Raw genomic sequence first — 22,914 nt, 5'->3', positions numbered from 1 at the left:
ACCCTCTGCTGTCTGTGCTGTGGGACCTGAGCCGAGTCTCCCGCTAAGGCTTTCTTTCCCTCCTTCGCGGCCGAGAGCCTCTGCCGGCTGGCACCCCCCCGGGTTCTGTGGCACCTCACTTCGCCAGCTCCGGCGCTCTTCCTGCATTTCCTCGGCGGTGCTTTGATTCGGGGGACTTTCTGTGTGTTTTCTCCTCTTTCCTCTTTGTTGCTCTAAAACCGGCCAGGCCGAAGCCCCCCACTCCGGAGGGAATTCGACTTCTGGAGAAAGGCGGCTGCCACGGGCTGCACCCGCCCCTCCTGCGGACCTGCAGGCCGGTGCGCCCACCCCGCCTGCCTCACCCGCCGCCTGCGTTCGTTTGAGGGAGGAAGCCAGCCGCGAGTTCATTGATGCACCCATTCCAGTGGTGTAACGGTGAGTCCCCGGGCCGGAGGGCGGAAGGGCGCTGGGCTGGCCGTAGACCAGGACCCGAGCGCAAGGCTTAAGATCACACAGAGGCTCGTTCTCCTCCTCGAGCCAAGTTTCTCATGAAATGGTACGTCCTTGTGCCCGACTCTGTTCTGCACAGCGCGGAATTTGGAAAAAAAAAAAAAGTCCTGGTTTAAGTCAAGGGCCGGGAAGGGTCTCTGAACGTGCGCGGGGGGGCGGGCGACATGGGAGCCGCGGGGTTCGCGGCCTTTGTGTGGCGGCTTCGCTCTTCTACCCGCTTCCCCTGCCTTTGTGCGCTCAAACTCTGTTCTTTGTTGTGGTTGTCGGAGGAGCATTAAATCCGCGCTCGAGCTCGGATCTAGAGGGAGCTCAAGTTCCCAGCCTGAAACTTTCAGGCTATTTTAAATATGTATACAGTGCGGGACGGCCCGGGGGTAGCTTCCTCTGTGTCTTTGTTGGCTTCGCCCTGGCTTCCAGGGGGCTTTGTGCCAGTGGAAAATGCCAGATTAAAGAGCGTGGCTTTATGGAGTTGATAAAGCCTTGCAGATATCTCGGCGTCCTGCTCTCCTTGGGTGTAGGGCTAGCCTTGGCGGGAGCTGTGTGCTCTCTGGCCCTAAGGCCCGACTTCGACTTCGGTCCTAGCTCCCGAGCCTCGATGGAGCCGCACCACCAAACCCAAACCACCTCTCCCACCCCATTCCGTACCCCCATCCCCCACCCGGCCTGGGTGATGCTAAGTTTGTCTCACCTGAGGCTTGTTTTGCGTTTCAGGTGACAACAGGTTGAGCTTGGGTCTAATTCCTCACGCAAGCTACCTGAAAGGAGGGCCTCCCTGAGCGGGTCTCTTCAAAACCTTGGATCTTAATACCCTCCAATTGCCCTAGGGTCTTGACCGCCTAGTTCTAATGCTTGAACAGCTGAGGTGGGGTGGGGGGAGTGGCTAGTCTTATCTCTGAATATGGCAGGCTGGTTAGTTAGGGAAAATTCATTCTTGAGAGCAGACTCCTGCCAGATCTTGGATTAATTATTTCAACAGGCTTTTGTTTAAGGCAAGGTTTGGGCAGCATATGTATGAGTACCCCCCCACACCCCCCTCTTCCTCTTGCTAGTAGGATCTAATTTCCTGAAAATGAACCAAGCTGTGTGTGATAGGCGGGCACTGCGGGGGAGAGGGTGGAGGATGGGGGCGAGGAAGGACCGAGCATCCCAGCATCTGGGAAAGATTCCAGTTGGCTGGGAAGAAGCGTTTCCCAGATCCACTGGTCTTTCTGGCCAGCCCTTTTCTTGACGTCATTCCCTATCCCAGCCTGCTCACTTAGATAAAACATTCTGATGTCAAGGCATTCATAGGTTGGCTGAGACAATGGAACAGAGACTTCAGGAGAAGAACCAAGGAGTCGTCAGTCACACTGGCCTTGATTCTGGGCAGCTCTCTTTCATAGGAGGTTTTTAGGCCAGCAGAGGACTTGCTGCTTTATCTTTTTACTTCTTAAAGTGACTGAAAGATCCTGTTCTTTGACTCCGATGAAGAAGCAATCCCTCACCTCACCCTTTATCGAAAAATATCTGGAGTCCCTCTTACCTGGGGTTGGTATTGTGTCCTTATAAGGTTTAGAGGAAAAAGTACTCCACTGTCAGCTTTTAGACCATCTATATATATGGACCATCCCTTGGCTATGAAGCTCTTCTCACCCACAGCTCTTTATCACATCAAGTCCTAACTCACTGACCCATTCCTGGAGCCCCCAGGGAAAGCCTCTATCTTCCAGATCAGATGGTCAAGATAAACCGGTGAGGGGGCTGCTGAGGCCAGAGTGCCTGCAGCATGCACACACATACCCTCTGCAGTGGCTCCTGTCACCACTCTACAGGTTCCCAGAATAGGAAGCCAAGGCAGATTGTGGGTTAGATCCTCTTATAGCATCAAATATTGCTGGGGGGTGGGGTTGGGGGGGGCAGGTGGGGAGATACACCTGGTTGGGGAGGAAGTCCTCATTGGCAATGAGGACACAGTTTCCTGGAAGGGAAGCCCTAAGGCCCTTTTCCAGAATAGATGAGTCCACCATGATGTCATCATGAAAAATTTCTTTTCCTTGGGCCTACAGAGAGCAGAAATTTGAGTGGAGGGTAGAGGGGTGGTCAAACTTCCTAACCCTTGTTTGGAGCCTAAAAGCAAGGGCTTCCTGTTGAGCATAGCAAAGTTTAGTAGCTAATTATTTATTTTCAGCATAATCAAAAAGTCCTTGAGAACAAGAGCCACTTCTACTTTTTGTTTCCCCACAATGTCTAGGTCAGCGCATAAATCAGGCCCTCTGCATTCTTGGTGACTGACTGATCATCCATTAGCTGAGGGCAATTTCTGGGCAGTTTTCCCAAACATCAATCTTCTTTGAAGTGGGAGCTTTTGCCAAGGGTACCAGGTTATTCTGAGAACACTGGGAGTTATTTATCTGTTAACTAATTATCAAACACTAGGCTAGGCACTGGAGAATATACAAAAGTCCAAACAGCTGTCCTCAGGCTTGTTAGGACTCTCATCTCTGATTTCAGGACTGTGGTAGTGCCTCTACAGAGAGGCCTCATTTTGGTGAAAACCTTTGTGTGTGTCTTCCCTTGAAGGTAAAACCATCTAGTAATTCTTCCTTGCTTTTTGTTTGTTTGTTTGTTTAAGCTGACAAACCTGTTGGCAGCTCAGCAGCAGCTCAGCTCGGGCCGGGCATCGAACCGCTGTTGCTCAGAACTCAAACTCTTGAGCGTGCTCTTAACCAACTGAGCCACTCGGCCGGCCCTACTTCCTTGCTTTTTTATCTTCAGTGTCTGTCATGGTGCTTGTCATATAATCAATGCTTAATGCATGTTTGAGTTAAGTTAATACTAGAAACAATTGGGCAATGTATGACAATCACTGAGTATGCAAGAGCCAGAACCCGTGATAGGGCTCTGAGCACTAGAATTCAGGGAAGAGAGGGATCACTGGAGTAGTGTGGAGACAGGCCCACATGGGGTGGTGCTGGAGGACATGGGGGCAGAGAGGTTGAGAAGGGGACCCAGTGCATATATGTTTAGGAGGACTTGAAGCCAGGCATGAGTTTGGGAAATGCATGATAGAAACCCAGTGGTAGGATATGACAGACATGTGGGCTAAATTAGACGAGGCACTAGACATCAATTAGGTGTCTGGAATTGGGACTTGGAATAGAATTGGGCCTAAAATCTGCTTGAAATAGGGACTTTGCAATAGAATTGGGCACAAAATTGGAAAGAGGTTTATAGGGAGGCTCACTGTATGGTCACAGATTGATCTAGGTCAGCGGTTCTCAACCTGTGTGTCACGACCCCCTTGGGGGTCGAACGACCCTTTCACAGGGGTCGCTGGGTACTCGTATGTGGGTGTATCTGCATGTGGGCCTGGAGATGGATAAAGGAGCAGTGTCTCGGTTCCTAAGACCATCGAAAATTATGTGTTTTCCGATGGTCTTAGGCGACCCCTGTGAAAGGTTGAGAACCGCTGATCTAGGGGATAAAGAGGTATGAGATGTATGATGTCAAAGATGACGTCCAGTCTTTTAGTTGTGGTAGCACTAATAATTATAATGTAGAATTCTGAAGTATATTGATGGGTTCTGGCTCCCAACCAAGATGTCAGGAAAGTTCTTAAACCCATGTTGAAGGCTTGAGTATAGACTGGGTCTTTGGAGCCCGGCCTTGTTAACTGTTGGACTATAGACAGTTTTGTGATTAAGTCATTTAAGATTAAATTGGTAGCATGAGAATGTGCTTGAGATGTAGCAGGTACGTGGTAAATTCTAGATTTCTTGTCTCCCCACATTCTGAAATCCAAGAATTTTATGCCTACCTTTTGGATCACTATGGTATTTTTGCCTGCAAGCAGGAATAAACACCTAACTTGTTTACGTCCTATCTTTTTTCCCCCTTATGGCTAAATATTACAGAACATTTACTAACTCTCACAACCAGTAGTCCCAAGATAGAGTGGCTCCAGGGTTGGTTAATCTAGCAACTCACCTGACATTATTGTTCCTCTTTCTTCCTCTTTCCCTTTCTCTCTGTCACCAGCTTTGTATTGAATTGCTCCCTTTCCAGCTATGACTTGGCTGCCATCATTCCAGGTGTTTCAAGATGTGACCAAAAACGAAAAATCTTTCCTTTCCAGCAAACGTTCTGTTTGTTTCTTTGGCCAGAACTCTGTCACATATCCAACTCATCACCAAACCCTGGCAAGGGGAAAGTAACCATCATGACTGGTAGACCCATCAGGATTTACCCCTGAGTCATACGAGATGTGGATGCATCTGGTGGCTAGCCAGTGCTTCCCATGCTGAATGTACAGAAATCTGCTGAAGACCTTGTGAAAATGTAGATTCTGATTCATTTTGTCTGGGGTGGGCCTGAGATTCTGCATTTCAAACAAGCTCAGGGAATGTCATTGATACTAGGGGACTGCACAGTGAGGCTCTGAGTAGAAAGGGGAATGGTGGCAGTAAAAGTAAGCTGCAAATTCCACACACACACACACACACACACACACACACACACACACACACCACATACACGCACCCTACTTTCTGAAACACTGGCCTAGCCTTGGAGTGAACAATTTTTATTCTGGTTCTGATGAAGCTTGTCTCCTGGAGCAGGTGACTTAATAATGACAAATGTCCTTTGCAGCTGCACTTTACAATTTACAAATCATATTTCTTACACCATTTTCAGTCCTGTCTATTCCTTGTTTTCATATGAAAAAGTGAAGCTTAGAGAGGTAACTTTGTAAAGGTCACAGTTAGCGAGAGGCGGAGTTGTAACCCAAATAATATATTGGGTGGTTGAAAAAGTCATGGCACATTTTTGCAACAAAAAACATAGAAAAAAAAGTCATGACTTTTCCGACCACCCAATGTGTTTTTTTCACCTAAATTTTTTTCATTTTGCTACTATACCATATGGGCTCTACCTGATGGAAGTGTTTCCATTTTTCTGTCCATTTCCTGAAGCCTTGATCCCCTCGATGAGGATGCTGTTTTAAGGACTTATGTGTAGTAGTCCATTTCATAGATTGGTTCAATAACTTACGGGTCACGTAGCTAGTGTTAGAGCTAAGATATAAACTTCAGCCCCTGAACCAGGTTTAGGAGCCCGGATCCTGCCGGTTCTCTCTCCATCCTTGCTGACACAGTACCATCAGCCCCAGTGGTAAATTTCCAACGATAATATTATTTTTCCTCCCCCTTTTTTTGCAGGGTGTTTCTGCGGCCTGGGACTGGTTAGTACTAACAAGTCCTGCTCAATGCCACCCATCAGTTTCCAAGACCTTCCCCTCAACATCTACATGGTCATCTTTGGCACAGGCATCTTTGTCTTCATGCTCAGCCTCATCTTCTGCTGCTATTTCATCAGGTGGGTGGCTCCCTGGCTGAGCCAGGGTGGGGAGTCAGGAAGGAGGCCAGAGGTAGGGTGAGCCGATGAGACTCCCACAGTAGTCACTCACTTCCCACGGGGGCCCCTGCTTTGGGGACAGGGCTTAGCCTGCCCTTCACTGGGCCCCTGAGGTCTGGTGTTTCTATTTACATCAGCCTATCAAGCAAGTTGTCCCAGAGCATATAAGGTCACCGTGGGTTGGGCTGCATCCCTCCTCTTGGCCAGTTATTCTAAGGTTGCCTAGAATTACTTTTTGACCAAGTAATATCATTGGTGGTCCCTGAACTGTCTCTCTACTCCCCACTTATACACTCTGGGTAGCCGGGGAATACGTGGACATGAGTTACCCCAGTGGCACATACCTCTGCTCTCCTGGGAAACCCTCTTGTCAACCCACCAGATGCTAGCTAATATTAGCAAGCTGATGTCTGGAGAGCTGCTTGTTTTTTCTGCCTTTAAGCTCTTATTTTTGAGAGTGAAAAAAGTAAAAATGTTACTTACTCATATTGCACAGGGATCCAGGGAAGGGCTGGAGCTTGCAGGGCTAGCCAAGCTCCAGGAACTGTTTCTTCTCCTGTTGATAAGACATGGGAACGGGTGCTTGTTTTCTACCAGAAATTTGGGGCATGACTGGTATTTAGAATGGAAATTAAAGTAGTGTTTCTGACAAGGGGATGCTTTTGGTATTAATAGTTCTTCATTTTAAAAAGTCCCTAAGACTAGAATTTTCCACTCAAGCTACTATCTTCTCTGCAAAGGCTTTTATTTTCTCTCTTGTACAACTGAGCCTAAAATTTGTGTCTAACTAATAAGTGGGAGGTGGGGGTGAGGGTAGATTTCTGGTATCTCCCCACTTCCTCTTGTTTTCCCAAACCTAAATTTGCTTTCTCAAACTCTTTTGTCTTCTGACCATCAACGACCCCATCTCCCCATATCAAGCAATTTATGCAATTCCCCAAAGATTGAAGATGGAGACATTCCAAATACCAAAGACTTGTGTATGATGCTGTGAGGAAGTCTGTAAAACCAGCTCTATTTGGTCCCTACACACATACACACATGGCAAGCTACAAAGGTGATCAAGTGAAGAAAACCTAGAAAATCACTCTGGGCCAGTATGTGGGTGACCAGGTTCATTTCCTAATGATACCACCAACAGGTATGGCATTAGATTTTTAGCTGTTCTTCATTGACTGCCACCTGTGTGCCAGGCATCATGGTTAACATTTTATAAAATATTTAGTTCACTTAGTCCTCAGAACATCCCTCCAGTTTAGGTATTAGCCCACTTTATAAATGAGGAAGGTCACGCTCTGGCAGTTAAGGATTTGCCCAGGGCCAGGTATAATGGGATATATAGAGGTGGACTAGTCTGCTGACAATTAACTAGAGTCTTTCAGATTCCATATGTTTGCCTTCTCTGATTCTTATTCCTTGAATGGGAAGAGGTGGGGCAGCTATGGTATCCATGGCCACCCCCTTACAGCTAGAGACTGGGGTCCTGCAGGACAGGCTGGAGAGCTGGTTATGGCTGATTAATGTTTGGCTGGACTGAAAGAACAGAACAGCAGAACCACAGGATGCCAAAAGCTTTCTCCACTGGGGCTGCTCAGCACCACCTGCCTCTACAGCAGTAATCTGTCCCTTCACCGCCCCACCCTCTGTTCTGTAGCCTGCCCAAAGCCAGTTGACCCCACAGTTTCATCGTTCCAGAGGCTCACTGGTGTGTGGCAGGCTGTGGGTGTCTATATATAGAAAGACACACAAGCACAGAAGCCACTTCCTCTCCCTGCTTCTTGGTTTCCTTCTCAGCCAAAATAGACCCATGACCCTAGCTCATGACCTGGTGAGCTCATTGGCCAAGGCCAGCTTCCACTCCTAGCTCCCCTCACTCATTCGCCCCCACTCCCCCCGGGGCTGACCTCTGCCCTACACAGGATGGAGGGGCCAGCGAAGTACAAATAGGCAGGAAAGGAGCAATTATTTTCAGGACCTGGCTGCATTGTTTGTTTCAAAAGGGAAAAGAAGCAAAGGGAAAGCCCGGTGGCAGTGGCTAGAAAATGGTGTCATTGGAATCAGGGTATTTTTAGTTGCTTTGCTCACCCAGCAGCTGAGAAGGCCACCTGTCCAGAGTTGTTGGCACCGTATCCCCTGCTGGGATGGCCCTGAGTCCTTTGCCTTTTGCTTTGTTTCCTTTGCAACCTTGTGGGCCCCATTTCATCACAATCAGTAACTACCTGATCCATAAATCTACATGTGGGGTGAAGATGCAGCTCCGAAGCCCCTCACTGTCCTGAGCTTCTTGGGCTCTGAGAGTCAGGTTTCTAGAGTTTTCCCTGGGCCAGGCCATTAAAGGGAGTCAGCAGACAAAAGGGAGGAGGGTGGGGTTGGAGGGATCCCCAGGCATCCTATGATATAGCAGGCGGAAAGGCACTGCACACACTCCATAATTATAGCTGTTTTGCAGTTGAGGCTCACAGGATGTGTGGCATGCCCTTACTCTCTGAGTTAAGAAGCAGGCTCCTCACCACTTCCTTATTTACTCTGCACACAACCTGGTAACAGCCACAGCGTCTCCCTCAGAAGGTAGGTGGCTGTGAACACACTGACTATACACTTTCTGCCTTCTCCAGCTTAACTCAATGTCGGTCAGGTAACAGTTGTTCATATGAGCTTTGGATGCATCCTTCCCTGCCCTCACTTGGAAGTGGGGACAGAGATGCGTGTGTATACGAGTATATGAAAGTGCAAAGTGAAGGATGGGACAGTGGGAGCCCTGGTTAGGCCTTGAACCCAATCCTTCAATGACCAGAAACCCTCCAATGAGGGAAGAGAAAGGGGGCAGTGATGTGCTGCCCCAGGCAGGCCTCAACCCTGTGGCAGGAGTCACTTAGACTGAAGTTCCTAAGAGGCTCTCAGCACATGTGGCCTGGCCAGGTCCCTGGACTCCCTGTTAAGAACGATGGAGATGGGCTGGCAGCCTGATCTTCCTTACCTGTCCCCTCCTGCTTTGGGCATGGCTGCACGCCCCCTTCTGCATCTCTCACCACCCTGGTAGCAGTTTCAGCTTTTCTCCATGCCCATGGAGCATCTTACCTCATGCCCTTGGAAGGAGGCTTGTGATTTGAGATGCTCTTCCTCTTAACTCAGATCAGCTGTCTGTTTCTGCAAAAGGTCAGCTGTTCTAGGCTTTGCAGGTCTCATACGGTCTCTACTGTGCACAGCAGCCGCAGACGATATGTAAACTGAGCGTGGCTGCGTTCCAGTACAATTCTATGGACACTGAAATTTGAGCTTCATATAATTGTCACATAAAATGAAACATTCTTTTGATTTCTACTTTTAACCATCCAAGAAACCATTCTCAGTTTATCGGCCTTATAAAACAAGCGGTCAGCTGGATCTGGCCCTCAGACCAGAGAGTGCCACACCTCCTCTAACTTGGTGGGTTTTGGATGCGTCCTTCCAATGACTTAGGCCTGTGAGAGAGGTGACCAGTGGGAGAGAAATCTCCATATGGCGCCCAGACACTGGAGGCCACAGAGCTGCCTGTAGAAGTCGGAAGGTTTCCCTTACTGAAAAATTAAATGGCACATACTAGATGGAGAGATTCTTAATCTCGGTCCCAGCCATTTGCACAGGGAGCTGAGAGTTGTAGGCTTGTTCACTGAGAAGGAGCTAAAGAGCTTGGGCTCTGTGATCAGACTTCGATTCAAATTCAGACTCAGCCGCCAACTAGCTCTGAAGTTTGGGCGAGTTACTTAACGTTTTTGGACTTCATTTTTTTCTGATCTGTAAAAAGGAAAGTATCTCCCTATAAGGTCGTTTGGAATGTTTTGGAGCACATATGTGAATGTGTTGGTGCAGGAATCGATGCCTAGCAAGCCCTCCATAATGAGGATGCTATTGCCACGAGTAACATCGTGCCTGGTCTGGGCTATTGAGAGTGAGGCTGCATGCAGGCCACCAGCCTAAAACAAAAAGAAGAGAAGAAAGAAGGGACCGCCTTTGTTTGCCTGGCACTGTGAAGGGAAGAGTGCGCTTTGGTTTCAGAATATTCGTGTTCTCCGGGTGGAAAATTCCCCAGGGTCAACAGATTTATGTATTCTGCTACCCTGGCTTCAGGGAAATCTCCCTTTTAAGAATATCTCACTTCTTCTATACATTCAATAAGCAATTGTTGACCTCTGTAGTTGGGAGTCTGTAGAAATTTACGTACTGGAAAACGGCAGGGAGAGTGAACTATTCGGGGTGCTCTGCCAGAGAATCTGTGGGGCCGGGCAGTAAATGTTGAGGCTGTTGAGCCTGAGGAACAGCCTGAATTCTTAATCCACTCTGGGTGACCTGCATAGGCCCAAACCATACCCCATGGTCTCTGAGACGAGACACCCCTATGGGGAGCACCCCTGTCTGCCTCCAGAATAATGCCAAGCAGCCAGCCCGCCTCTCCTACTCGGAATGGCTCTGTTTGAGCAAAGTAACCCCTTCTCTCCCCTTTTTTTCTCCCCCAGCAAACTCCGGAACCAGGCACAGAGTGAACGATACGGATACAAGGAGGTAAAACAGCACATCTTTCCCTGAGACTTCACTCCTCTGCTCCTTGTCCTGCTAAAGATGCGGATGGAGAACAAGCCTAAGCTGTCCTGGCCTGGAATTCCCTTCAGCCTCCCCCTTGGCCCTTTCTGGGACCAACTCCCTTCACTGTCCTCAAGTCTGATTGGCCAGGCAGTGCTCAGAGCCCTCCCCTTTATGAGACGGAGAGGGAGGTGCTGCTGTGCGTTGCTGGGGACTCCAGTCATCGGTCGATACCACCTGGCCCCTGTGGTTGCTTTCTTCTAACACCATGTCTCTTCTTTCTAGGTGGTGCTTAAAGGTGATGCCAAGAAGTTACAATTATATGGGGTGAGTGTACTGGGACAGCATGTCTGAGGGCCCCAGTGGGTAAAGCAAATGGTACCGTCTCCAGCTTTCAGCCTGGACCCTTTCAGGGACCTTTTTAGTCTTTGAGTGCCTGCCTTTGTATCTCCTTGGGCCAAATAAAAGTCACTCATCCCAGCACGTAATCAATGGGTGGAATTCATTATGTCTGGGACCAGAGTTGGCAGAAAACAAAGGGGTCACAGAAGGGTTTGGATGAGTGGTGACACGTGGCCCCAAGAAGCCTGCTAGGCATGATGTTTTAGGGGAGGAGGGTCATACCGCTCCATGCCGGATTGCAGCTAACGTTCCCATGTGCAGACCCACGTCTTGGTTTTTCATTAAAGAGAAGAAGGTCCTTTTACCCTTGTATACACGCTGTCCTAGCAGATTATGGATCTGACTAGTGCATCCTTCCCTCTGGCTCCCCCCACACACACCAATTCCTTGCGTTCCCCTCAACACTCACTCTTCAGGAACAGGCCGTTTCCCATTCCTTTCCCACAATGCTGTTGAGGTCACCTAACTCATTCTCCAAGGCTTCCTTCCATAACCACGGACACTCCTGCACAGAGTGTGTGCTTGTCTGGAGCAGGGAGGATCACAGGTATTTTAGACGCAAGACTACCTAGAAATGGCCACACGTTGTCCCTGTTTTTGATACATCACTACATCTCAGCAAGTTCAGATGTTTCTAAGCCCTCCTCTAAAAGAGTAATTCAGTTGACATTGAGGGGTTAATATATAGGGACATACGCCTGGATTTAAAGAATATAACTGACCACATACACCATACCCTCTCATCCTTACCTCTAATTATTGATATGTTTCCCCTTGCCAAATGTATGAACCTACAACGGATTAAAAACCAGTTTTCTAGAACAGCACTGCCCAGTGGAAACTCCAATGGTTCTAGAAATGTTCTGTATCTGCACTGTCAAATGTGGGAGCTGCTAGCTACACTGTGGCCTTTGAGCACTTGAAATGCGGCTAGTGCAATTGAAGAACTAAAATGTTAATTTCATTTTATTTTGGTTAATTTAAATAACAGTCACATGTGGTTAATTGCTACCATACTGTCAATGTAATTTTATAAAATATGACCAGAGTTTCTCTGGATGATAAGGGAGCTGTGCTAGAACTTAGTTTTTTGGATGGGTTCAAGATAATGTGTGTTTAGGTTGGGTGAGTGAGGCTCTTCCCCGATCTCACGCTGCCGCCGTTCTTTCCACAGCAGACCTGTGCAGTCTGTCTAGAAGACTTCAAGGGGAAGGATGAGTTAGGGGTGCTCCCATGCCAACATGCTTTTCATCGGAAGTAAGTATCCCCAGTGGGGATGTGTGCCCAGGGGTGACTTTTAAAAGAAATGAGCAAGAAACATCTTCTATAACCTCCAGTCTGTACCCTCTCCCACCTTGCCTGTATCCTGTCTGGATAGCAGTCAAGCTGGAGGGGTTAGATGGGGGCCAGGACAGAGATGGTTTGTTCTGAGGAGCCAGCTGGGCTCTCTGACCGCCAGCCAGGGCACATTGGGGTATCTGAGTCTCTTTTGCCTGCAGGTGTCTGGTGAAGTGGCTAGAAGTGCGCTGTGTCTGCCCTATGTGCAACAAGCCCATCGCTGGCCCCGCAGAGGCCACTCAGAGCATCGGGATTCTGTTGGATGAGCTGGTGTGACTGCTGCCTCTACACCAAGGCCTGGAGAAGACCTCTTGCCTCGTGGGTGCCTGGTCCCTTTGCATAGCTGCAAGGAACAAGACTGTTGGGTGGTAATGGTCATACTTACCTGAAAGGGAGGGAGTGCAGGGCTGGTCTCCCACCATTAGGGTGAGACCAGACTTGCCCCCACCTTCTTGCTTCCTGAAGTCTTCTTCCCTGCTACTCAGTACTGACAGCATCACCCATCAAGACCAATGTATCCTAGTACTGGACTATTTACCTGCCTTGTCTCTGCTCTGGGGAAAGAAATCCACCCGTCTGGTCAAGAACTTGGAGCACCCCCCTTGCAAGTTCCTTTTAGGAGGAAAAACTGCCCTAGAAGAAGGGATGAGGTGGGCTCTGCCCTCCGTTCCTGCCCACTCCTTCCATAGGCAGGTTAGAAGGGAAGGAAGGAAGGAAGGAATGAAAAAGATCAAGGAACCAAGTGCCTCCAGTGGAAGTCAGGGAGGCGCTGTAGGAATATCAGGAAGAGCAGGGACATATGAAAAAGCAAAGTCAATGTTTACATGGGACCTAAGGAAACAGGCTGGCTGGCCAGCCTGCTGGCTACAGGGTAATGGAGGGTCAGTGCCCTCCCCCTGTTAGGGTCTGAGGTGCTATCCATTCACTCTCTTCCTCAGTTAATCTCAGAGAGCTTCCTATTGGAGTGCCCCTCCGGAGAAAGGGCTTGTTCTACGCTCAAATGGATTTCCAGGGGCTTTTTCTAAAGGAGCAAAAGGGGCCTGGGGATGCAGGTGTCTGAAGGTTAAGGTAACAACAGATGCCTTCTTCCCCTGTGTAAATAGTATTTTTATACTTCATCCTCACCATCTCAGGCTTTATGTATGGAATCCCCCAGATGGAGAGGGTGGGGGTTTCCATTCCTCCTCAGAGTGGGTGAGGGTGGGAGAAGGTATGTATTTAAAGGAAATTAAATTTAATAACAAGTTTCTCTAACCTCTTGACTGGTTGTGGCCTGTGTCTGTTGGCCCTTTTCTGTCAACAGAAGGAACAAAGTTCTCTAACTGCCTCTTCTCATTTCCCCACACTCAAACACACATGCACAAAGGTTCCTAATCCTTAAAAAGAAAACTTGTGTTAGATTATTATTGGTGCACCATAGGTTAGGACTAACATCAATGTACTTTAATACCTGACCGAACCAGCCTCATTAATTGGATTTCTAGAACATTTTTAAAGAAGGATTGATGTATGCCACCGTGTCAGTGTTCCACTGACTAAGACTTCATTAATAGAATTCTACTTGTAATTCAAGCAATTGTGGTCTTAACTAAAAAGGTTTTGGGTTGCTACCACAGAGACTCGATCTCATTTTCCTTATACTTTTCTTACCTGCCAGCTGACAATCACTGACCCATCCGACCCTCCCATGCCACGTTTAGAAGTGAGAGTTAACATTTTATGCCCCTGTGTGCACTCGGAATGTGCGCCCATGTCTTCCAACTTTGCTCTGTTAATGTCCCAAGGGAGTGCTGAATCAATAATGGATTGAGTGCCAGGAACTATCTTCTTGGTCACCATAAGCATGGAGCAATGGGGCTGTGGTCATCCTCCACTTGGTGGAGGAGGGCAGTGCCAATGGTCATTCCAGGTGGCAAGCCATGGGCGCTGTGCACAGTAGGAGCATCGCTGAGCAAAGTATCGTGTAGTGGTGGGGCAAGACATGCAAGAGATGCCCGAGCACCCAGAGGCGCTGAGCCCAAGAGTAGGCGATGCCCTTCCACCCCATGGAGGCTGTCAACACGGTTTTCATGCTGGACACACCCAAGGTGCAGCTGGCAGCGGTCTTGGTGGGGTCCTTTGCCTAAGGGTGTGCCTGTTTTTGTCACTTTTTTCATACTTTCAGATGTTATTCCTACTCTTTAAAGCTTCTACTTGCCTGCCTGCTGCTGCCAACCCTATGGGGCCTCCTTGCTCTAGTGCTTCTCATTGGGGCACTACTTCCTCTAGTGCTGCCAGCTTGCTTTAGTGGGGAATAAAATGCACTTCCTAAGCAAATCAGCGTCCTCCCTCTAGCTCCTGCTGTGGCCTCCGGGTGAGGATGCATTGCTGGGATGAAGCGGGGGAAACCAGTGGGCTACAAGTTGCTTTCAACGTCTACGTGACCCCCCTTACCAGCTCCCCTTCAGCTCAAGGAAAACTCATCAGTTGTGGCATATTCTTTTTTTTTTTTTTTTAAAGATTTTTTTTGGGGATTTTGGGGGATGGGAACAGTGCTGGGGAATTGGGGGAAGGGGAACAGACAAGTTGCTGTCGTTTTGTTCTTCAGTCTAGTTGTGGAGGACATTGCTTCACTGGCCCAAGTTGGCACCATCATTGCACTCTTCCCGGGCGAGGCAGATCAGTCACCGGCCTCTGGATGGCCGCTCACTGTGGCTGCTGGCCGCTCACGCTGGCTGCTGGCTACACACGGTAGCCCATGGCAACCCACTGCCACAGGGGCTGCAGCCTACGCCATCGCCAGCAACTCACAGCAGCCCAGCTCCAGGTTGAGCTGTTGTTCAGCATCTTAGCTGTAGAGGGCAGTGTCACTGGCCCTCATATGTGGGATCCGAACCGGGGCCCTCTGGCGTCCCAAGCCAGTTCTTAACCATCGCGCCACTCGGCCGGCCCAGTCGTGGCATATTCTCATTCAAATGTTGGCACTAAAATGTCTACAAATTTGAATAGCATGGTCCTAAAGTCAAAATGATGGTAAAAATGACTTGTATTACTTTCAGTGCTTCATTCAATACATCTAGATAGAATGGTACTACAGAGAAGAGAAAAGTGGATATTTTTGGCTCTCAGATGTGAACTGGCAGTAGCCAGTCACAAGTTAAATAGTCATAAGTCCCAAATTCAGTCATTAGTGTCATCTTACTCAAGTCCCCGTTCCTGGAACGCTTGCCACCTGGGCCAGGCGCTGTAAGACAGGATAACCCTTGCCTTGGGAAAAGGTGGATGTACACTGCATTTTAGGTGAGCCAGCTAGCTCATGGCATAGAGACCCTTAGCTCAGCTGGTGTGGAAATGACAGCAGGGGTGTCTGAGGAGATGATGCCTGAGCTGAGGCTTGAAGTGACATGGACAAAAGGATTCCAGGATTAGCAGGCCTGTTGGGTACCAGAGAATGCAAACAATTCAGTATGAAGCTAAGGTGGGGAGAGGCTGGGATGAGATCGTTTTGTGTGCTGCCAGGAACCTGGGACTTGGTAGAGCGACAATCCTGAAATTTCTTTCGATCAGGCTGTTAAAATATCTGGACACCATTTGAGAGCTAAGCCAATTCTCTGCATGAAATATTCATGGGCAACTACAGTGTACTTAGTACTATTCCCATTACTGAAGAAGAATTTGCACTCTAAATGTTTCAAAGGAAAAAAAACCCTGAAGGAATCTGGGTGATAATCATATGTACCAGGATTCCAATAATCTATGGCAAGCAAACATCATTTCATCAATCAAAAGGTAGTGAGCACTTACCCACCAAGTTCTTTCACAAAATACAATTTGCTTTCCTTCCTGTATGTAGCACCCTGAGTTTGGGATTAGGAAAAGCAAATAAATGGCTAACTCATAATTACACAGGTAATAAGCATCAGGACTGAGGCACAAACCCAGCTTATAAGTTCAGTGTTGGCTTTCCTGACACACAATAGCTTCGGAGGCATACTGCACTCTGCGAAGATTAGCTCCTGAGCTGATGTAGTCATGAAAAACGAAACCTCCAGATAATTCAGATGATTTGTGTGCTTGCCATTATCCAGGACCATGGAATTTTTTTAACTCCACAGTGGATTACCTTTCTTAAATAAACTTAATGTGGATCCACCATTTACAAAATGGGTAGTTGAAGTGGGGGTGAGGAACTCCATGTAGAATTTTAAAGTCACTGACTGATAGATCGGAACAATGGGTGCCTTGAAGAATTGTGTCCTCCCGTGAGGAAGAAACTGGAATATTTTAAACCTGGATGGGCAGACCAAGGGGCAAACAACTTAGTGGTAGTCTTTAATATTAGGTCATAAGCATGAATCTCCATTACAAACTTAGACATCAATTTCTCTTCTATAAATTTTTCCAGACCAACTTGAAGTCACCCATTCCTCACTGAGGCTTTTCCCATTCTCACTAGGACCTGTTATGCCTCCCCAGTTTTGCCGTGATTTACCTGCTAAGCCTAACCCCACCTCTGCCTGCATTCTACCACCCTCTTCTGTCTGGGTGTCATAATATCTTGGATGCCCTTGACCATACTACTCAAAGGCGAAAACCAGATGCACAGATTCAGAGCAACAGATGTCATCAAATTGGAGACAAGTACTAATTGACCAGTCGCGCAGTCTTATATAATAAATGCCACTCATGTGGGGAAAATCCAGCTGTTTACCATGCCCCAGACCATCAACTGCACGGGACCCCAACCAATCCTTTATTTTTTTACAAAAATCATGCCTATTTAATTCCTTTGATAAACTGACAGGGAGGACATGACCTTTGTGCCTTGGCATGGCTTCTGATTCTGTACCTATGGACAGTCTCAACAAACTAGGGCTTGTATTCTGTAGATGAAGGGGGAACTTAGCACCAGGAGGCACAAGAAGACATTTTTGAAGGCCCCTGAGCATGCTTCACATTCTTCATCACCTCTCCACTGGTGCTATACATCAGTACATTTTTCTTATCCATCTCTCCTCTCATTTCTTTTTTCTCCCTCGTTCTTTCTTTACCCTTTTTTGCTTCATCCCGGCCTATTCTCTAACATCACTGAGAGCACCAAAGCCATTGCAGAACCCTCCCCATTACTAAGGGTTTATGCCCAAACAATGGTGTGAGCTCCCTCAGGGACCAACTCTGAGTTTCTAAGTGGCTAATATTATTTGCATGCATTAAGCGTCGATAAGGTGGCTGATGTCCTCAAAGACAAGAATAGAATACACTGTGACTTTGATATATTAAAGACATGATGCAGTGTGAGTGAGGCCAATAGAGTATAACTCAAAGGAAGGAAAAACCAGATTTGCTTCCATGTGGGAGAAATTGATCTGAAAGCACAGTGGATGTCAAGTTGGGCAGAAGTCAGAGAAAAAAAATCCAAACAAATCCAAGATACAATGGTATGGCTATACCTAGCCAGAGAATCATTCCCTTGCCTTCTTCAGCATTGAACAAGCCTCTACTGGATTATTTAACTCAGATTTTATGTCTCCAGAAAAACAGAGAAGCTATGAAAAGTCCCATGAGGAAGAAAGTGGAATATTTTAAATCTGGATGGGCAGGCCAAGCGGCAAACAAGTTCGATATTAGGTCACAAGCATGAATCTCCACTATGAACTCAGACATTTCAGAAATGTATTGCTTTCTTCTCTTAAATTGTCTTTGACCCTGAGCCACCAACTTTCTCCCCATCTGCGATACTTTATTTCCTCCCAGAATTATTCATGAGCCTTAGAGTCTTACACAGATCAACCCTCTCCCCCTCTCCTTCTGTACACACTAACCACTGAGCAGCCTGTTCTCTGGGCCCCCAAAGACTCTGCATCTATCATGCTGCCCAGTTTGGAGTGTGGGAAGCTTGCTGAGATGTCAGGAGCCCAACTTGTCCAAGTCCCACACAGCTGCCACCACTGACACCATCTCGAAATGCTACCTGGGAGCTAAGGTACAAGTCCACACTAATCTTGGGACCTACCACCTTTATTCTTTTCAGGTTGAAGAGTTGTAGATTGAACCAGCTACATTCTATAATGAATTTTGCTAAAATTCTGTAAGATTATAGTGATTCTACATTTAGCTATATTTATTTTATCCAGTATCTATCCATCTAGCTTTAATCAATGTATTTTTCACTGCATTTGAAAGCAAGCTGCAGATACCATTACACTGTTTACATTAAATTTTGTAGCTAATGTCTCTTTTTGCAAGTGAACTGAGATTGACCCGAAATCTGCCTTGAATATGAAGAAGATAAGCATTTTTTGATAACCTGCTGATACATTTTGATGAGTAGCTCTGGTTTTCATGGTGGTTTTAGAAATAAGTTTGATGGGAAATCATTTCACATTTAAAATGTGGTGATGAGGGCTGGCTGAGTGGCTCAGTTGGTTAAGAGCTTGCTTAAGAGTGTGAGCTCTGAGCAACAGGGTCACCGGTTCGATTCCCACATGGGCCAGTGAACTGCGCCCGAGCTGAGCTGTTGCTGAGCTGCCAACAGGTGGCAGGACGGCTCAGCTGGTGAGAGCACGTGCTCCTAACAACAAGACTGCCTGTTCAATGGTGGGCACTAGGACTGAGCTCGGCACCTTGAGCTGAGCTGCTGCCCAGATGGCTCAGTGGACAGAGCGCACACTCATAACAACAAGGCTGCCAGTTTGACTCCCGCATGGGATGGTGGCTATGCCCATCCACAACTAATTGAACATGGCACCTTGAGCTGAGTGGCGCGACTGGACTTGGAGCTGAGCTTGCTGCACCCTCCACAACTAAGATTGAAGGACAACAACTTGGCTGTTCCCCTTCCCCAATTCCCCAATAAAATATATATTTTTTTAAATAAATAAGGGCCGGCTGAGTGGTTCGTTGGTTAAGAGTTGGCTTGGGAGCTTGAGCTCTGAGCAGCAGGGCCCCCGGTTCAGATCCCACAAGGGCCAGTGATGCTGCGCCCTCTGCAGCTAAGATGGTGGACGGCAGCTTGACCTGGAGCTGGGCTTCCGTGGGTCGCCACCGTGGGCTGTGGTGGGGCTCCAGTGGGCTGCCTTAAGCTACTGTGAGTGGCCGGCAGCCAGTGTCCAATGGCCAGAGACCGATCTGTCTCAGCAGGGAAGAGCACAATGATCACAATGCCAACGTGGGCCAGTGAAGCAACATCCTCCACAACTAGACTGAAGAACAAAAGGACAGCGGCCTGTCTGTTCCCCTTCCCTGATTCCCCAGCGCTGTTCCCTCCTCCAATCCCCAATAAAATCTTACATAAAATAAATAAATAAATAAATAAATAAATAAATAAATAAATAAATAAATAAATGAATAAATGAAATGAAATGTGATAGCAAAAAATGTAGTGATGGCGGTAAAGTGTTCTTCACTGCACCCGGTAACTTTTCATCTTGCTAAATTATATGTTGTGTGTCAAGGGATAGACAGAGGGAGAGAAAGAGAAAGAGAGAGAGAGAGAGAGAGAGAGAGAGAGAGAGAGAGAGAGAGAGAGAGGGAGAGAGAGAAGAGAGGGAGAGAGAGTAGGACATCCTACCCTTACTGAACATATTAATATTTCTTACACAATTAGCTATGGAATATTCTCATTTGGGGCTTTTTCCATACCCTAAATTTAGCAAGCTAGAATTATCTCTTAAGAACCAGTTTAAGCACCCCTTTTCAAAGGAAAAATGCCTACAGAAGGAAATCTGCATTTCTTTGTAGTTAGAATGTATTGTCCTCAACTTAATTATTCTGCAAAGAAGCAATTTCTTTCTTTATTATATGTTGAGGATACAGCAAAGACAGTAATGCAGCAAATTCATGACAGGCTTGTAAGATTAAAAACTTATACATTCAGATTGAGAAACAGGCATGCCTGTTTTACGTGCTCTGGCAAATGCGCACATTGAGTTGTATGATTGTCTTAAATGCGCCAGGTGGATTTCATTATTTAAAAGAATTCTATGTTGAGTCTTTATATGACTGAAGAAGTCTTTAAAATGAGATCTAAGGACTTTTTCACTTTTTAATTTATAAACTCTGAAACATTAAAATATTCACATAAAATCAGTTTTTCTTAAAGGGAGATGAACCTATAGAATACAACAGAAATGATTTCTTTAAAGTCTGGTTTACAAAGAAAAACGCATGAAGCTAGCACAGGTGAAGAAGGGTAAGTTTTGAATGAAGATTTTTGTTCATAGTTAATTAGTTTTAAAAAGGGTTTGAGAAAAGTTTCACGGGCAAGAGTTAGAAATGAACTGTGGCTATGTTTTAGGAAACCGTGGGTACTTCTTCTGTTCCTCATTTTGAGGTTAATTTGAATGGTGGAATAAACAAAGTTAGCATTGGAATCCAAAGAATGGGTTTTAAGCCCCAGCTCTGCCTTTAATTAGCTGGGAAACCTTGGCCTTGTTCCTTAATCTCTCTCAGCCTCACTTTCCCTCTGTAAAATGGAGACAATAGTGACTGCCTCCGAGTGTGGTTAAAAGAGTACATAAAAGAATGTATAAAAAAGACTCAAAGTGATATTCAAATATAAGTTATTTTTGTTTCTAAAGTCATAGGGATTTAGTCCTCCCTGCCCTGAAATAATGGGGCTAAATGAATAGTCTATAAAAAATAAGAAAGCTTGTATATGTCCCCTAATCGTCCCAATTAACACAGCATCCTTTATTGAACAGACATTGTCATAGATGCTGCGCTCAGGATTTACTTTGCTTTACTTCATTGGGCATAGCTGATATCCATTGACTCTGCCATTTGTAGAGAAGTTTGACATGATAATTGTACTTAGAGTCAACTATTGAGGAATACATACTTCAAACTTTTCATGTTCATTCAACAGCCAATGTGTATTAATGGTATGCCTGCTATATGCCAGCCACTGTGCCAATGAACAAAAGCCCAAATGTTCCCTACTCCTGAGATGTTTATAGCCCAATGGGAAAGAGAGTTACTAAACAAACATAACATATACATGTGCCAACCAGGACAAAGTATGCAGTACCTACCTAAATTAACCTTGGGGGGATGGGATTATAGGCAAAAAAGTCCTTTCTGAGCAAGAGGTAAAGCTGAGAACAGTACGACAAGAGTTGGGGAGAGACCAGATAAGAGCATATGTGAGAACTCTGAGGTAAAATAGAGCTTGGATTGTTGGAGGGCAAATCCAGTGTGGCTAGAACTGAGGGAGAGAGAGGAAGAGAGGGACAAGATGAGGTTGAAGGGACCCAGAGGCCAGGTCATGCAGAGTCTAGTAGCCACATAAGGAGTTTTATGATAATGGGATTTCAGCAGAGAAGCGATATTACGCGAGTTAAGTTTTTAATGGAGATGGCATGGTGGACAAGAATGGAAGCAAGACGCCAATTGGAAGGCTATCAGATTAGCTCAGATGAAGTGGGCTTGGACTGAGATGGTGGACTGGCAGCAAAAAAAAAATGATGAATTCAAGATATATTTATGGGGCCGTCCGAGAGACGCGCTGGTTGAGTTGGTTTGGGGCGCTAGCTCTGAGCAGCAAGGCCCCGGTTCAGATCCCACATTGAGGGCCAGTGACGCTGTGCCCTCTACAGCTAAGATGGTGAACAACAGCTCGACCTGGAGCTGGGCTGCCATGAGTCACCGGTGACGGTGTAGTCTGCAGTTGGGCTGCAGTGGACTGCCGTGAGCTACCACGAGTGGCCGGCAGCCGGTGTGAGCTTCTGTGAGCTTCCGTGGGCAGCCGTCCAATGGCCGGCGACCGATCTGCCTCACCCGGGAAGAGCGCAATGATGGTGCCAACATGGGCCAGTGAAGCGACGTCCTCCACAACTAGACTGAAGAACAAAAGGACAGCAACTTGTCTGTTCCCCTTCCCCAATTCCCCAACCCTGTTCCCTCCCCCAATTCTCCAATAAAATCTTAAAAAAAAAAGATAGTTTTATGGAGAGAAAATCAATAGGACTTGCTAATAGGTTGCATGTGGGGAGGAAAGGAAGAGAAAGGATGACAGTCTGGTTTTTGGCTTAATGACTTGGTAGATGGAATACAATAAGAACGGTTATTCAATAAGAATGAAATTATAGAAAGAAAAGCTCCCTTGGAAGCTTTTGGAAGATTTAAATTTCAGTTCACAACTATTAAATGTACTCATAGGACACGCAAAAGGGGATACTAGATAGGAATTTGAACGTCTGATCCTGAAGCTCAGTGATAGGTATGGGCTGGAGGTCCATAGTGAGGGTTGAACATATAGATGGTATTGAAGGCCGTGGCAGACATGAGATCACTTCTGGGGAGGTTTGCCATGATGAAAGGATCCATGGAAAGTCCTGTGGAAGTGCAACTGCTAAGACCAAGAGAAAGCAGAGGGCATGGGAAGGATGAAGGAGTAACAGAGAGGTCAAAAGAGAACCAGGAGGTGTGGGCGCACCATAAGCAAGAGGCGGTTTCAAGGAGAGGAAAATCAAGAGTCAGATGTTCCTTAGAGATCAACTAAAAGGGAAATGAAAGTCTCCACTGAATTTAGCAAGGACGGGGCTTTTGGTGGCCTGAACAAGAGCAGTTTTGCTGATTGGTGGAGTGGAGGCTGAGTTGAGTATATTAAAAAGTGAACAAGAAAAAAGACTCCTAAAAGACTGAAAAGAAACACAAATAGGAGAACCTAACTATATCAAGTTGGTCACACAGCGATATAGGAAAAAAAATGTTTTTTTCATGTGACTTGAAAAATAGCATTTGATTGTAATTATT

General features: G+C 46.7%; 1 protein-coding gene across 3 annotated transcripts; it reads left to right on the top strand.

Annotated features, from left to right (window-relative positions):
• RNF122 (ring finger protein 122) lies at positions 1-13,434 on the top strand. Of its 3 annotated transcripts, none has more exons than XM_019642841.1 (6): positions 1-414; positions 5,688-5,844; positions 10,377-10,422; positions 10,726-10,767; positions 12,020-12,099; positions 12,342-13,434. In XM_019642841.1, the coding sequence occupies exons 1-6, from the start codon at positions 390-392 to the stop codon at positions 12,454-12,456; spliced, it is 465 nt and encodes a 154-aa protein (XP_019498386.1). In that variant the 5' UTR covers positions 1-389; the 3' UTR covers positions 12,457-13,434. The 3 variants fall into 3 exon arrangements, with proteins under 3 accessions (XP_019498386.1, XP_019498385.1, XP_019498387.1); XM_019642840.1 differs by having other exon boundaries at positions 12,017-12,099; XM_019642842.1 differs by lacking the exon at positions 1-414 and adding an exon at positions 2,982-3,048 and having other exon boundaries at positions 12,017-12,099.
• Positions 13,435-22,914: the final 9,480 nt, after the last annotated feature.

This window comes from Hipposideros armiger, unplaced genomic scaffold (genome assembly GCF_001890085.2).
Source record: "Hipposideros armiger isolate ML-2016 unplaced genomic scaffold, ASM189008v1 scaffold_73, whole genome shotgun sequence".
In the NCBI taxonomy this organism is placed as follows: Eukaryota; Metazoa; Chordata; class Mammalia; order Chiroptera; family Hipposideridae; genus Hipposideros; species Hipposideros armiger.
The sequence above is the reverse complement of the archived record's forward strand: the minus strand, read 5'-3'. Positions and strand labels throughout refer to the sequence as shown.

What these genes read in the sequence shown, in the direction of transcription:
- RNF122 (XM_019642840.1), top strand. Translation starts at nt 390, where the DNA reads ATGCACCCATTCCAGTGGTGTAACG. An exon ending in AGAAGTTACAATTATATGGG is followed by an intron (nt 10,768 to 12,016) that starts GTGAGTGTACTG and finishes TTCTTTCCACAG; the next exon opens with CAGACCTGTGCAGTCTGTCT. An exon ending in CAACATGCTTTTCATCGGAA is followed by an intron (nt 12,100 to 12,341) that starts GTAAGTATCCCC and finishes TTTTGCCTGCAG; the next exon opens with GTGTCTGGTGAAGTGGCTAG.